We start from the raw sequence: 14920 nt of genomic DNA, 5'->3' as shown, positions 1-14920 counted from the left end.
GGCATAGTGCCAGCTCTCCCTCGAGTTCCCATGGTAAGGGCTATCTTCTGCAATGCGGAAATGATTCTACAGAATAAAGTTTCAGTGCCCTGTAAAGTTCCAGAGGAAGGGAGTAACTAACACAAAGTGATGCTTTTCCCCTCAGGAACAGCATTTTGATGGTTTTGAGAATCTGTGGAGTTTGAGTGTACAAACATATGGAGTGATGACAGTGCCAGGCACTAGTTTTTTAGGCCTTTTTTTTAAAAAGCATATATGAAAACCGTAAAGTTTTATAAAGGACTGTACCTGGGATTTATCTTTTCCTTTTCCTTTCTGAAGAATTTCAAAACTTGTCTTTTAACCTGTTGCCTGGAACCTTTGTTTCTTTTTCAGCAGGAAATGCGAGACTCTCATATAATTGTATGATTTTATGTGATAAACCAGGCCATGGCACCCGTGGAAAACATCAGAGAATGAGAGATATGGCAGCACTGCCCTGTTGCTGGTCATCTTTCTCAAGGAGTCTCTTGAACGACTTTTTGGAAGAACTAGCATTAAGAATTATAAAACCATTGTTTTGCTTGAAAAAAATGAATAAGAGTTTCCATTTGGCTATGTATTTCACCTAAAAAAAAATCTACTAATGATAAATAAATATTTTTGAAATGTACTAATAATATCATATCAATACTATAGAAAGTCTGCTTGAGCCGTAACACTTTCCTTGATGCGTAGTACGTAGTGGGCTCATCAGTTTGTGTTCAGCACAAACACTTGCTGATGGGAGGCAAACTAAATTGGTCATTTTGGTATCTGGTATTGTTTTGTTTGGAAGTTTTACTTTTCTGTTCTGCAGCAAAGCTCCTTTTTCTTTTTTTTTTTCCCTTTTTTTTGCTAATAGATATAAGTTGTCGGAGCTGAAAAGTGCTCCAGCCCAAATCCATTCTGCCATTGTAATGGTAAATGCTGGATGAGATATGCTTTTCATATTTAGTGCAATAAACCATCTCTGCCACGCAGGTAACTGTATCCTTTAGATGCAGCGATGCCAACAGCAATGGTAAAGCAAATGTTTCTCTAGAAAACACTTGAAAAGGTAAGTGAATAAACTTTTCTTGGGCTCTTGGCTCTGAACAGAGGCAGGTGCTTTAAAACTCCGCTGTTCATATATTTAATGCAGTTATAGTGGTACCTGACTCCAGGGAAAGAAAAGAGGTGTATAACTTCTGCTGACACAGCCGGGTGCGTGGGACAAAGGGATGATCTGTTCTCTGCTAGAAATCCAGCTCCTCGACAGTTGAAGGTGGCAGCTTGGGGAGAGTTTCCCCGATGGATGGAGAAGGGCTCACTTGAACCGAGCTGGGGAGCGTCTGGAGGACCATCCCTGTGTGCTGTGGGTGCTGCAGAGCCAGATCCCTCCGTTTGGGCACATAACGCCCTGTGCCTCTTTCAGTAGCTGTGTACTTAGAAAAGGTAAAGAGGAAAACATTTTGTGCAGTTCTACCTTCTTTTCCAGATGATTTTCATAAAACAAGGTCACTCAAAGCAGCAGCCGGTGTGGCACCAGGACCTACGTGCAGAGCAGCAGATCCCGTGGCCCAGAGCTCCTTGAACTGTAGGTGGGATTGTGCCATGTGTGTTGGCACGGTCCCCCAGCACTGGGCTGTCCGGCCACTTTGCACCCGCTCTCCCAAACCCAGCCTGCTCCCCAGCCCTCCTCCTCCTCTTGGTGGCAGACAGCATAGGGCTGCACTGAAACAGAATCAGTTTTGCTGGGCTGCCCCAGAAGTCTTATTTTGAAATAAATGCAGCATCCATATTTCTGGGTGTAGTCCCAGTGCCCCATAATCCACCACAGGGTGTTATCTCAAAAATAAATTATTTTTAGAAAATGAAACATCATACAACATTATTTTTTCTGCTATGTGCTGTACTTCTATCAAAATAAACTCAAATGCATGGCTATGTCATATAAGCAAAAAAAAACCCAACCCAGCTAAGTGCATAAGCCAAATTTTTCATCTGCAAACAGGTAACTGCAGGTACATGCAAAATATCTCTTAAAATATCTCTTTTCTATCACACTGAAAACTTCATTTCTCAGTTGTACCCATCATGTAACTTAGCAGACACAAATATAGCCGGTTTTTCACACAGATATGCAGAAAATCTGTCACCATTGTTTGATTCCCTACCAACAGGATTTTACGTTTCACTTTTGCTTCTAAATGCAGCCTTAATGTAGCCACACTATGTATATGTTCTTTCAGTAATTAGTGTGTCTCTTCTGCAAGCAAGATTTGCTTCCAGATGGTATTGCTTGAATTTTAATGCTTTGGTAGACTGAATTACAATGTGCCTATTGTTTTCTGAGTAAATAAAAGGCATTTGCTGTGTGCCAAAACTGAATGCTTGTGATTAGAGGTGTTCTTCTGTTGCTCAGTTAGGTGTTTTTGACACAAACCAGTTCTTGCAGAAAGCAATGTTAGAAGTACGTTGACATATGTTGGTGCAGGTATGGCTTTCAACTCTGTTACAGCTGTGCTTCTAAAATCACAATATAAGAAATGGCTTAAATGATAGAAAAAAGAAAGCCTGCTTTGTTTTTTTTAATTTGACAGACATTTTCTTAACATTCTACCTTATCTTTTATAGCTCTTCGTGAGTTTCATAGTTAGCGGCTTGTGGAAGTGGCCGGTTGGGTGTGGAGCGTGCATTGCATTTCTAGCTCGGCCACTGTCGTTACCTCCGGCCAAGTCACTTCACCGCACCAGGCTTCCTCCCTCCAGGCTTCTGGGAGAACGTGAAGCACCGTGACAGGTGAAGAGTTTGGCTTTTTAACAGTCTGTTCACATTTCATTTCTTTTATACGCAGTAAATGGCGGCACTGTTTAATTTGGACATTTGGACATGGATGTGGAAAGCAAGATGTGCTGTTTGTTGCATGTGCTCTGTGTACCTCTCTAAAATGTAATTTCTGAGCTGAGGAGTTGCTGATTTATTCTGATAGAAACCAGATATCTATTGGGGATGGAGTAGTGATAATTTTTAATGAATATAATCATGAATTTCATATAGCCCAGATGCCCATCCTGTTGACAAATATTTCAGTCTATGCTCTTTCAAAAACATTAAGAGAATAAAGTGGAGAGAGTTTGTTTGTCTTCCCTGAAAGATGTAGAGGGTTTGAGGACATTTGTACACTTGCTAACAACAACAAAAATTAAAATCCCTACTCTTCCAGTAATGACTATTTTCCGTAAAGGGAAGTGAGCCATTTCGGAGGTGGTGTGAGGACACGGAGCTGTACCTGGAATCGCAGGCGGCTGCATCCTGACATAGTGAACTCCAGGGAAGCAGCCGCTGTGTGCTATCATGCCGGCACCCTGGGAGACGTTTGTTAACACAATCTGTGATGGTGTGGCTGCAGGAACTGTTTAGGCTCATCATGGAAAAATCTGGTCATTACTGAAGTTTGCACTGGGACTTGCTCGATATCTCTTTATGCTAAAGCAGTGATCTGAGCCATAGCTTAGGAAGCTACAGGGACAAAATCTGCATTTAAATAATGGCTCTTGGTAGCTCTGAGGTAGCTGCTACTGGCGTACTCTGAATAAACAGCATTTTTAAGAATCACTTTAATAATTTAAAAAAACCTCTTAATGTTGTTCTGCTCTAGCTAACGATGGCTGGGGGCTGGGTTTCCTGCAAAGATCTCTGTGCCCAGACATTTCCAGGTTCTTCCTTTTCTTTTGGTTAGGACAATGCTGAAAAATACCAGTCTCCTGATGTGAACACAGGAACGGACTTGCTTGTGGCAGCCAAGTGGGCAAGCGCTGCAGAGCCTGAGCTCCCCTGGTGAGGTGTGTAGTGGGGAGCCAGACTCCTCTCCCAGCTCCCTGGTGCATCATCACAGGGTGACTTTGGCTGCAGTCTCTGTGCAATGGCAGAGAGATCACGGAATCATAGTATGGTTTGGGTTAGAAGGGACCTTTAAAGGTCATCTAGTCCAACCCCCCTGCAAGAAGCAGGGACTTCTCCAACCAGATCAGGTTGCTCAGAGCCCCATCCAACCTGGCCTTGAATGTTTCCAGGGATGGGGCATCCACCACCTCTCTGGGCAACCTGTTCCAGTGTTTCACCACCCTCACTGTAAAAAAATGTTTTCCTTATATCAAGTCTAAATCTGCCTCCCTCTATTTTAAAATCATTATCCCTCATCCTGTCTCAACAGGCCCTGCTGAAAAGTTTCTTCCCATTTTTCCTGTAGGCCCCCTTTAGGTACTGGAAGACCGCTATAAGGTGTCCCTGGAGCCTCCTCTTCTCCAGGCTGAACAGCCTCAACTCTCTCAGCCTGTCCTCATAGGAGAGGTGCTCCAGCCCTCTGATCATCTTGGTGGCACAACTCTGGACTCGCTTCAACAGGTCCACATTCTTCTTATGTTCGGGGCTCCAGAACTGGACACAGTACTCCAGGTGGGGTCTCACCAGGGCAGAGTAGAGGGGGAGAATCACCTCCCTCGACCTGCTGGCCACGCTTCTGTTGATGCAGCCCAGGATGCGATTGTCTTTCTGGGCTGCAAGCGCATCTCTGTGATGGAGATGATGGATGGAGCCAATGGTCCTCCCAGTCACACTTAGGCGATGTGGGCTGCTGAGAGCCCAACTTCAGCATCCCTCGTCTGGGGAAAGGGCAGTGCCTGTGTGTGCGAGACAGTGCCTATCAGAAGAGCAGATGCCCGTCAAGACACAGATGAATGATGTATTTCTGGGGGAAAAAGAGAAGCCAAAAGGGAGCAGAGCTACTGGAGGAGGCCTGTGCTGTCAAACTGCCAGCAGCGCCTCCCCAGTGGGGACAATCACCAGCATCACCCTGGGTTTACTCTCTGTGCTGGTTTCCTGGAAAGATTTTTATTACTTTATTTAAAGCTCACTTGTATTTCACTAACAAGTGCCCTTGCTGCATTTTTATCAATTAGCTTCTGCAGCCTGAGGGATGTCAGACTGTTGCTATCAAAGAGCAGCTAAGTCTGTGTCACGGCTGGCTGTTGCAGAGACAGCAGAGGACTCAGTGAAAGCCTCTCCAAAGCCTGCAGTGGAACTGGAGAGCTGGCATAGCCCAGCCATCTAAGGCATGAGCGACCTGGGCTGCAGGCAATGCTGTCCAACACATAAAAGCGTTTAAAAGCCAAGGGGGCCTTAAAATAGACATTAAAGACCACAGAAATTATTTAAAAGTCCCTTTGAAGTACTCAGTAATGTATAGATTGTATCACTTAATGCTAAAGGGTGAAAAAAGATACAGGAATAAAAATTCCTGTTTGAATCTTGAGGACCCCAGGACGCCTATGAGGACAAATGTTTAGGGTAGGAGGGTGGCGGGAGTGAGCCTGGTGGGGACGGGCAGCTGCTGGGCTGGATGCCTGCAGGCATGCGTGGTTCCTGCGCCTCCACGTCTGCCCCGAATTGGCTGGGCAGGTATGGCCCCACAGCTCTGCAGTGGTATGGCTTGGCCAAATGCTCCCCAGTGCTGGAATATGAGGGGGTTTTTGTATTATTGGTAAAGTTTAGTGTGTGTTTGGTTCATTTCTAGCTTGGACTTTTATGTCTGTACAAACATATAAATCAATACCATTTTTAAGCTTATTCTTCAAAACCTAAATTAGTGCAAATCTGACATTATTTTAGCACCAGAAATTAAAATCAGTTGTTTCAAATGCCAAATTAAAACCACTCATCAGACAGCCATGTAACAGGAGAATATTTTTATGCTGGAGGGTTGTCCTTTCCTTCTAGAGAAAATGGTGATGGTACAGTTGAAATGCTGGAGGGAAGGGATGCCATCCAGAGGGACCGTAACAGGCTAGAGAAGTGGGCTCAGGCAAACCTCATGAAGTTCAACAAGGCCAAGTGCAAGGTCCCGCACCTGTGTCACGGCAACCCTCAGTATCAATACAGGCTGGACAGAGAATGGATCAAGAGTAGCCCTAAGGAGAAGGACTTGGGGGTACTGGTGGATTAAAAGTTGGACATGAGTTGGCAATGTGCTCTCACAGCCCAGAAAGCCAACCACATCCTGGGCTGCATCAAAAGAAGCACGGCCAATAGGTCAAGGGAGGTGATTTTGCCCCTCTACTCTGCTCTGGTGAGACCTCATCTGCAGTACTGTGTCCAACCCTGGAGCCCCCGACATAAGAAGGAAATGGACTTGTTAGAGTGGGTCCAGAGTTGTGCCACAAAGATGATCAGAGGGCTGGAGCGCCTCTCCTATGAGGACAGGCTGAGAGCACTGTTGTTCAGCTTGGAGAAGAGAAAGCTCTGGGGAGACCTTATCGAGGGCTTTCTATGTATAAAGTGAGCTTAAAAGAAAGGTGGAGAGATACTTTTTTTACCAAGACCTATGGGACAAGGGGCAATGGTTTTGAACTGAAAGAAGGTAGATTTTTTACAATGAGGGTGGTGAGAGGCTGGCACAGGTTGCTCAGAGAAGCTGTGGCTGCCCCATCCCTGGAAGTGTTCAAGGCCACGTTGGATGGGGCTTTGAGTGACCTGGTCTAGTGAAAGATGTCCCTGCCCACAGGAGAGGGTTTGGACGTGATGATCTTTCAAGGTCCCTTCCAACCCAAACCATTCTATGTTTCCATGGTTTTGCCAGAAAATTCAGTCCCAGCCCTTTGCAAGCTGCTCTTAACTGATATCTGTGCTGTCCTCCAAACACTTAAAGACCACTCTGTCTTTTGTGGCTTTCTCTGGATGCAAATATGTTGGCAGTGATTGCTTCCACAAGGAGGTTTGTGAGATGCGCAGGCTGCAGGAAGTGAGCCGTGGGGCTTTTTCTTTCCTCTCTGTCTCACAATTCAGCACATTCGGGCTGTGAGCTCTGGGAGCACCACGAGCCTCCAGGCTCAGGGGACAGCATTTTAAAGCTTTTTCTTTCTTTTTACTCTTTGCTGAACGTTATTCAACATGCATTTCCGCACTCCCTTTGCCATGCTGTTAGCCCAGCAATCAGCTTCCTCCCTCATTGAGCTCAACAGGAGCTGAGACCAGAGTTCATTAGTCTGAAAATTAGCCCTGGCAAGATGAAGAGCCGGCAGAGTGCTAGTAAAACCCCTGTGTCTCACACCAGCGCGGTGCCTGGTGCAAAGTCTGCCTCAGTTTTCCCACCAGGTAGCTCCCCACCTCACTAGAGCCAGCTCTACTTAGTTGGAAGTGGGCTCTGTTTTAGGTACGGCGGAGCTCAGGGGCTGCTCCTAACCTAGCAGGAGGGAGATCCTAGGCCCACCCCCCCCACTCATTGTGGGTGCAGTTGTGGAGATGCCCCTGGTAAACTTGAAACCAGAGGTTGCTGAGTTCACTTCCCAAACAGAAAACAGCAACCAGTTAATCCCCTCATATTAGTTAGTTTGAAATTTGGTTTGTATGCACTGGCTGTTTTCACTGCTGATTCATCTGTGATGAAAGCTCATATGGCAGCATCCAACAGAGAACTGTAGCTTTCAGCTGGTGGAAAGAATATGGATCTTCAGATGCCTCAGCATCTGGTGAGATGTATGTAGCATTTGGGGACTGTCCTGGAAACACAGTAACCAGACATTTTAATTAAAATATAGTTACACTCTCATTTTTTTTCTTATATTGCAACAGGTGCTATTATTCAGAATCTAAGAGCTAGAACTTATAAAAACCTGGGTTTCAAATAACAAGCCTGCGATAGTGGATGAATTCTACAGCAAATTATTCCACCTCGAGCTAGAGAATACATCGGGCCCTTTTCATTCAGTCAACACATTTCTTAATTCCCATCAGGTTTAGGAGGGATGGGACCTTGTGCGACCCACAGCAATCCCAGGAATGCCTGTCTCCCGTAGCAAATCCCCCAAAGCATTCAACAAACTGGCACTGGGAGGCTCACAGGCCCTCTGTGAAAGGAAGACATCGATTTCAGACTCAGGCCACTGTTGCTTGGATCCAAGTCTCATTCCAGACCGACTTGGGAAATAACGCCATCACTATCACCAAAGAAAGTATGTTGCAAAATCCCCAGAGTAGGTTTTATTTAAAATGTTACTATCATAAAATTCCAAATTATGAAATGAAGACCTCTGATTCACATTCAAACCTTGCCCCTTCCCCCTCCTTTAAAATATATAGATACGTAGTCACAAAACATAAAACATGCTGCAATGATACAAATATATTTTTTGATACAGAAATTACAGTACATTATAAACCATGAAAACAAATTGAGGCACTAGACTGTACATCAGCTCTGTTCTGCGCTGGCTGTGAAGCTGATAGACTCGTTTTCAATGAACAGAAGAATATTCTCTTTGTTTAGTGACTATGACTTTACGGGCCATATCAAACAATGTGCTTTGTTGTGAGACGTCACCAGGGTTGCTGGTCTTTTCAGAACCACAATGCACCTACACAACACGTATCGCTGCCACAATATGAAAAATAATCATTTTATTGAATGTACAACTGGAAAAAAAACCCCACAAACCAGAACCAAACCCCCACTGGTTATTATTAAATAAATAATTATTCCATACAGTAGTGAGTTTATATTACACTGCATTGGCCATTGGAACAGATGAAGTTTAATAAATAATGCATGGGAATGTCTCATTTACGCCTCCGTTCGTAATTCTGTGCTATGCTCCTTTCAGAGGATCCTGAAAAAAAAAATAATGAAGCAGAATGAAGCACATGGCACAGCCTTGCGTAAACCCCATCAAGCGCGAGGGAACGTCGGAGACCTGCATCCTGCTGGGTCATCGCCAGACCCCATTCTTTGCTTCTGAAGGGAGGATTGCTTTCACAGAGCATACACGTGCCTGACTACTTTGCTAGTTGGACTTCATGATCTTGGAGGTCTTTTCCAACCTCGAAGATTCTATGATTCTATACTGCATGCAACGCACAGCTGGTGTGGGGACATTCAGCATCCTGCAGGGAGCTGGCGTTCTGGATTAGTGATGGTTTTAAATTAACAAGACCTCCATTTTCACCACGCTAACTGCAAAATGAGTTGAGCTTTCTTTCTCAATATGGATTGCTACAGTATCTTTACTGTACGTGTGATTGTTTTGTAGCTTCTACCTGGGACATGCATCCGACAGACTGCATGGCATGGGAGGTGGTCAGTGTCAGACCCCATTTTACCAAACCAAGAACTGAGACACCGGCATCCCGGTACCCCACTTTGTCACGCAAGGCTTTAAATCAGTACAGCGCTCACACATGGCAGCAGGGCAGTGTGACATCCCATACATTGCCAGGGGACTTCGGGGCTTTCTGCAGAAGAAGAAAACCATGGCACCAAGAACAGGTCCTGCCTAGTCAAATATATTTCAACAGGGATAAGTAAGGACAGTTCTAACACGTGCTCCTGATCTTGCTTTCATTAGAATCAGAGAATCATTAGGGTTGGAAGCGACCTTTAAAGGTCATCTAGTCCAATCCCCCTGCAAGGAGCAGGGACATCTCCAACCAGATGAGGCTGCTCAGAGCCCCGTCCAACCTGGCCTTGAATGTTACCATTACCCCTTTTCCTGTCACAACAGGCCCTACTGAAGAGTTTTTCCCCATCTACACAGTCCTTACACAGCCCTTAGGACCTATCTTCTCCTCCAGAGCAGCAGAAGCTACTTCTTACCATTTTCCTCTTTGGGAATCAGGGAAAAAAAGCAGTGAATTCCAGTTTTACCTGGCAGGCAGATATTACATAGCCCAACAGGGTAAAACTTCATTATTCCCCTTTGTCACAAACACCATAACAGTATCCTGACTTTACCAGCAATTTTGAAATTAGAGCAATAAAATATTTGCCTTTTTTAAACATTTGCAGTATTTTACATTCTCACATTAATGTAAATGTAATCCCAGTGGAAACCAAACCCAATTTATTACTTCCAGGCTATTTACTTTTATGATAGCAGATATATTTACAGGTATTATGCATTTAATAGCTATTGCCGCCCACCACAGATAAAATTGTACAAAATTATTCATGATACGTAGCAATTTGCAAAATGATGCAGAGAGCAATATTACTAGTCTGAACAGGGTTTAATTGAAAATAAAAGTTACTGACAACTGTAATTGCAGAATATAGATCACAGCGTGCATCCACATAATATAAAGGTGTCAGCTAGTAATTTAACTTTTATCATCCATTTAACAAAACAGTGAGAACTATTTCAGAGATATGAAATGCGTACTAGGTTTTTATTTTTTTTTTAAATTCCTTTTCTGGGGAATTAACTGACGCTTTATGGTTCACAGTGAGGGATTTTCTCAGTACAGCCCTATAGCAGAGGGAAACCAGAGCTACCGGCAGCTTGCAGTTGCCCACAGGGGTTGTGCACCCAAGCGGGGAGGATTCTGTCCGATATGGATGCTATGGGAAAATAACACAAATTCACAGTATCAGTTCAAAGCTTAAAATGCTTGTTGCTTTTTTTTTTTTTTTTAGGTAAAATGAAAATCTGAAAGAGGCTGGGAATGTTTAGCAGCTTGACCTGCAGAATGAGGTGGTGTTAACGGCAGATCTCTGCTCTTCCACCTTCTGCTCCAAGTTTGAGGCACAATGATCTCCAGAGACAAGGAGGAGATCCCTTTACCTGGGGCGATCTGGATTTGGATCACGAGTTTAAATGAGCTTCACATTTTCAGCCTCTGAATTTTTCTCTACGTGTCTGTAAATTTAGGGTTTTTTTCCTTGTATCAGCACTCTGGGGACCTGCTGCTGGGGAGGACAGGGCAGTAAGTAAAGTACCCTGGGGACTTCTACCTGACCTCGCCTGCGGCTCAGACCCGATCATCTCAAGCATTGGACTGAAGGGGACCCTGAAATATCTTGGTTCACAAAGAAAATCCTGATCCTTTTTCAGAGAACTCTGGGCCTACAGTACATAAAGACTGCTTCTTCCATCTGCTGGGGGAGAACAAAGAGGGAACAGAACGAAGAGGCTGTAAGTTACCGAGTACCAGATTTAGTTATATACATACCAGAATTTAAAGATCTTTTGCCCATAAGTCCAACAAAGGAGTCTGTTTTATGCCCTGAAAAAAATATATTTGGGGGTGTTTTAATACATTTTAAACAGGCAGGCTTTTAAGATAACGTGTTCTCAAGAGGAAGGAAGACACAGGCTCCGAAACTGTTCATCTCACAGACCAGCTGTTCACACGCCTCTCACAGAACAGAGACATGAACATCAGTCTGACTAATCAGAATAAACAGGTTAGACCAAGGCACAGGCCAGTCAGTGGACATCTAAGAAGATTTTCAGACTTTTTGTTTGGTTTGGAAAAACAATGGCCAATAACTGATTCTTATTCCTCTCCCAGTACAATTCCTACTGATTTGAGCAAATGCACAAGGCGGCAGTGTCTTGGTATAGCCTGCATCTGTGTGATGCATCCCTTCTACCTGTTGGTGGCTTTTTTTCTGTAACGTGAAAGAAAAATCTTCCTCGCAGGTCAGGCAGAGCCCTTACTGGAGAAGAAGCCAACGGGACTCCATGTCTGGACACGTCTGAGCTAGACAGTCTGGCTCTATTTTTGGAATATTTATGAGTTCAGATATTATCTTCCTGTCCCACTAGTACTCCTCAAGGCACTGGATGTGGAGAGGATAAATTACTCCAAAAGTTTTGGGCTACAGCATGTGTCAGATACAGGGATAGCTGAAGTTTCAGATAAGGATTGAAAAGGAGCCATTCTTCTTTCTCTAAGATGACTTTTAAGGCAAACTTAGAAATTTCTCTTTGGAAAGCATTTTTCTTGGCTATTCATCTACAAACCAAGTATTGATTCAAACTGAAGCAGCTTCAGAAAGCTATAATTTTTCACTTTAGTCAGCAGGTCATTTGGCATGAGCTTTGTATTGGACTCTTTAATTGGTCTTCCATGAGAAAATCCTAGTGATAAAATCTCGTGGCCAACAGAACACCACGACAGTTTTTGACCTCTGTGGACAGAGGAGGTCTCACAGAATACAAGATCATTTTTACTTATTAAAACTCTTCCGGCTCCTGTCTAAGCATCTTCAGATAAACTCAGAATAAAACTATCACCGTGCAGAACAAGGGAACACCACACTGCTGATACCATCTCCCGCTTGGTGTCACACAGAAGCAAAGCCAGGTGTGCTTATTAATGGGGCAAGATAGGCTTGGGTATATGGCCGCCCATCATCCATCAGCCCTGCTGTGAGTGGGGGTCTGAGTCCCACCCAGACAACGCTGAGAGCACAGATACAGTCCCTCACACGCAACGACATGGGCTCTCCTGTGGAACCTCAGGGATTTGGGAATTCAGTATTCTAATTTTCCAGACTTTGCCGTCTTAATTGCTCCTCTCCGAGTCTGGCAGTAAGCCTGCCTTGCCTATGAGGAAGGCGGCGCAGAATCCCTGCCATGGGAAATAAGAGAAATAAGAGAGAGCTGCAACATCCACGCATTAAGCGGACTGAAATCTCAAAGCTTGCAGCGGCTTAGATGAGGTACAGGCTCACAGCTGCACTGGGGGGGTTTCAATGCTTTAACAGAACGTTTCTCCCACTGGTGCTGCCAGTCCTTAGCCGAACCCAGTCACCCTCTAACTAGTCCCCTCAAATACACTATTCGCTATTTGAAGATCTTCTAATAATTACTTAAAATATCTGCATTTTTTTTAACTTACTTTTGTGAGAGATCTGGCCGTATCCTGATTGGAAGAGGAAAGGATAGAGAGAAAAAAAAAGGAAAGAGAGTTGTTGAAAAAAGACTGGCATATACCTATGATGCTACTGCAATGCTCTGAAAAATCAAATACAGAACCTACCCTACGCATATTCCACTTAAGGGGAATTAAGGTGACCATTTACAACTGCATTTCTCTTTGAAGCAACTACAAAGAGTTGTTTTAGTGAAACCCACACAATTTAGATCTGTTTAGCTCCAGTTTCCTAGATCAATTCTTGGATCAGTAAACGTGTAGAAAACACAGCAATAATTGTATACACAACCAGTTTCCATGCTCAGGTAATTCAGCGGCACATATGCCGACCTGCAAAATTACAGTGATACCCCTTCCTGGTGTTTGCGTGCTGTAACTGGGGTGCACTGAACACCTTAATGTGAAGCCTGCTCTTTTCCAGTTGGTGAGTTTATCTGATATTAAATTTGGGGAAAAAAAAAAATCAAATAAAACCAAACCCCAATCCACATCGCAACTTGTGAGAAAGGTTCAGCGCATTACAAGCAAGTGACAAGAGTGGGAAGGTCTGGAGCGGCAGTACGAGAAGGTGCATGCAGAGGGTCTTGGGGGGGACCGAGCCCCCCACCCCGCTCACCAGCATCCCGCTTGCCCATGAGGCCGAAGAACTGCTGGGGCCGGGGTCTCCGGGCCATCCTCTGCAGAAAGTGCTCCAGGGGCAGCGGCAGCTCCTCCTGCGGGGCGACAGCGCCGGCGCTCAGCGGGGACCACCCCCCGCCAACCTCGCAACTGCCTCACCGTCCCCCCCCTTCCCTCCAAATCCTCACCTTCGCCTGGTCGCCGTCGGACCACTCGGACCAGTAGCTGAGGTCGTCGGGGGGGCCCATCTCCTCGGCCAGCGCCCGAGCCGAGGCCAGGAGGAGCACGGCGAAGGCCAGCGGGGCTCTCATCGCCGCCTCGACGTCCTGCGGGCGGCGGAGGGTGAAGCCCCGGCAGCCGCGGGGGCCCCGGGCGTGTGCGAACACACAGCCCTGCGCGCACGCACACACACTCAAACAGCCGGTGCACACCTGGATGCACACTCCCTCGCACACAGACGCCCCCGCTTCCACACCTACAGCCCCCCTCCCCCGCCCCCTCGACGGGCGCACACAGTTCCGGAGGGACGCACGCCCGCACACACAGGGACTGGCACGCAGGTGGATGTGCAGCCTGACACGCCCGTCCCGAGGTGCCCCTCCACACACAGAGTTACACACAAACACACCCGCACACGTAGGTGTACATTTACTCACATCTTCCCACGCCCCCCCAGGCAGGTACACCCCCCTCACACGCGCACCCAGGGACACGCACAGCCGGTAACGAACTCGCACAAACAGCTCACGCACTGTGGGGTCTGCACACATGCACGTAGAAATACAGCTCTCCCCACGCACCGAGACACACGTTTCCACGCATCCCCTCGCACACCCCGGCACGCATATCGGGAGAGGCACAAAAACACGCTGGCACACACAAGCACGGATGGACACCCCCCTACAGACGCACACATACAGGACCCCCTCCGCGCACACGCGTCTAGGCGGACACATAGAAGGACACACGCGCACACCCTGGCAAACATAGAGGCAAGCGCATCCTCACGCGTATCGGCACGCACGGACCCACGGGCGGACCCGCTCCCGCAGGCGCACGCACCGTCTGCAGCGGCGAGGGCGGGCGCAGCTCTCCGCGCGCATTGGCCAGCGGCGGGAGCGCTCCCCACTTTATAGACCTGCGGACGGGGAGGGCCGAGGCAGCCTCATTTGCCTAAATGCAATTACCCTCGGTTTTATCGTCCCAGCCCCGTGACAAGCCCCCGCCCCGGCGAGCAGCCCCCGCCCCCCGCTGCCGCTCCCGCTCCCGCTCCCGCGGCTCCTCCCGGAGGTACCCGGGGCCGGGGAGTGCGGGGCGACTGGGCGGTGCCCCCCCCCACCCCCCTCCGCCACCCTCTGCAGCTCCAGGCCCCCGGGGCCGCCCCATCCCGGCCGGGACCAAGGGTGCGGGGTGCGGAGGTTAGGGTGCAGATGCTGCTTTTGGCTTCCCCACCCTACTCCTCCTCGGGCCCGCACTGAGAGTAAAGCTGCTTGCCGCAGCGACGGGGTGTGGGGGGACAGTGCTCCCCAGGTCCGGCATGCCCCACCCCCACCACCCCGCCGCCGAGGCAGCCCCCAGGTCAGTTGTG

The 14920-nt window shown here is 46.9% G+C and overlaps 1 protein-coding gene across 2 annotated transcripts; it reads right to left on the bottom strand.

The window, feature by feature from the left end:
• Window positions 1-8010: 8010 nt before the first annotated feature.
• On the bottom strand, window positions 8011-14519 carry TAC1 (tachykinin precursor 1). Of its 2 annotated transcripts, none has more exons than XM_086741728.1 (6): window positions 14395-14519; window positions 13521-13658; window positions 13331-13427; window positions 12679-12702; window positions 11002-11055; window positions 8011-8663 (listed from the first exon to the last, which is right to left on the bottom strand). In XM_086741728.1, the coding sequence occupies exons 2-6, from the start codon at window positions 13641-13643 to the stop codon at window positions 8614-8616; spliced, it is 348 nt and encodes a 115-aa protein (XP_086597854.1). In that variant the 5' UTR covers window positions 13644-13658; window positions 14395-14519; the 3' UTR covers window positions 8011-8613. The 2 variants fall into 2 exon arrangements, with proteins under 2 accessions (XP_086597854.1, XP_086597856.1); XM_086741730.1 differs by lacking the exon at window positions 14395-14519 and adding an exon at window positions 14373-14389.
• Window positions 14520-14920: the final 401 nt, after the last annotated feature.

This window comes from Chlamydotis macqueenii, chromosome 2 (genome assembly GCF_036417535.1).
Source record: "Chlamydotis macqueenii isolate bChlMac1 chromosome 2, bChlMac1.mat, whole genome shotgun sequence".
Taxonomy (NCBI): domain Eukaryota; kingdom Metazoa; phylum Chordata; class Aves; order Otidiformes; family Otididae; genus Chlamydotis; species Chlamydotis macqueenii.
This window is presented reverse-complemented; position numbering and strand designations above follow the sequence as displayed.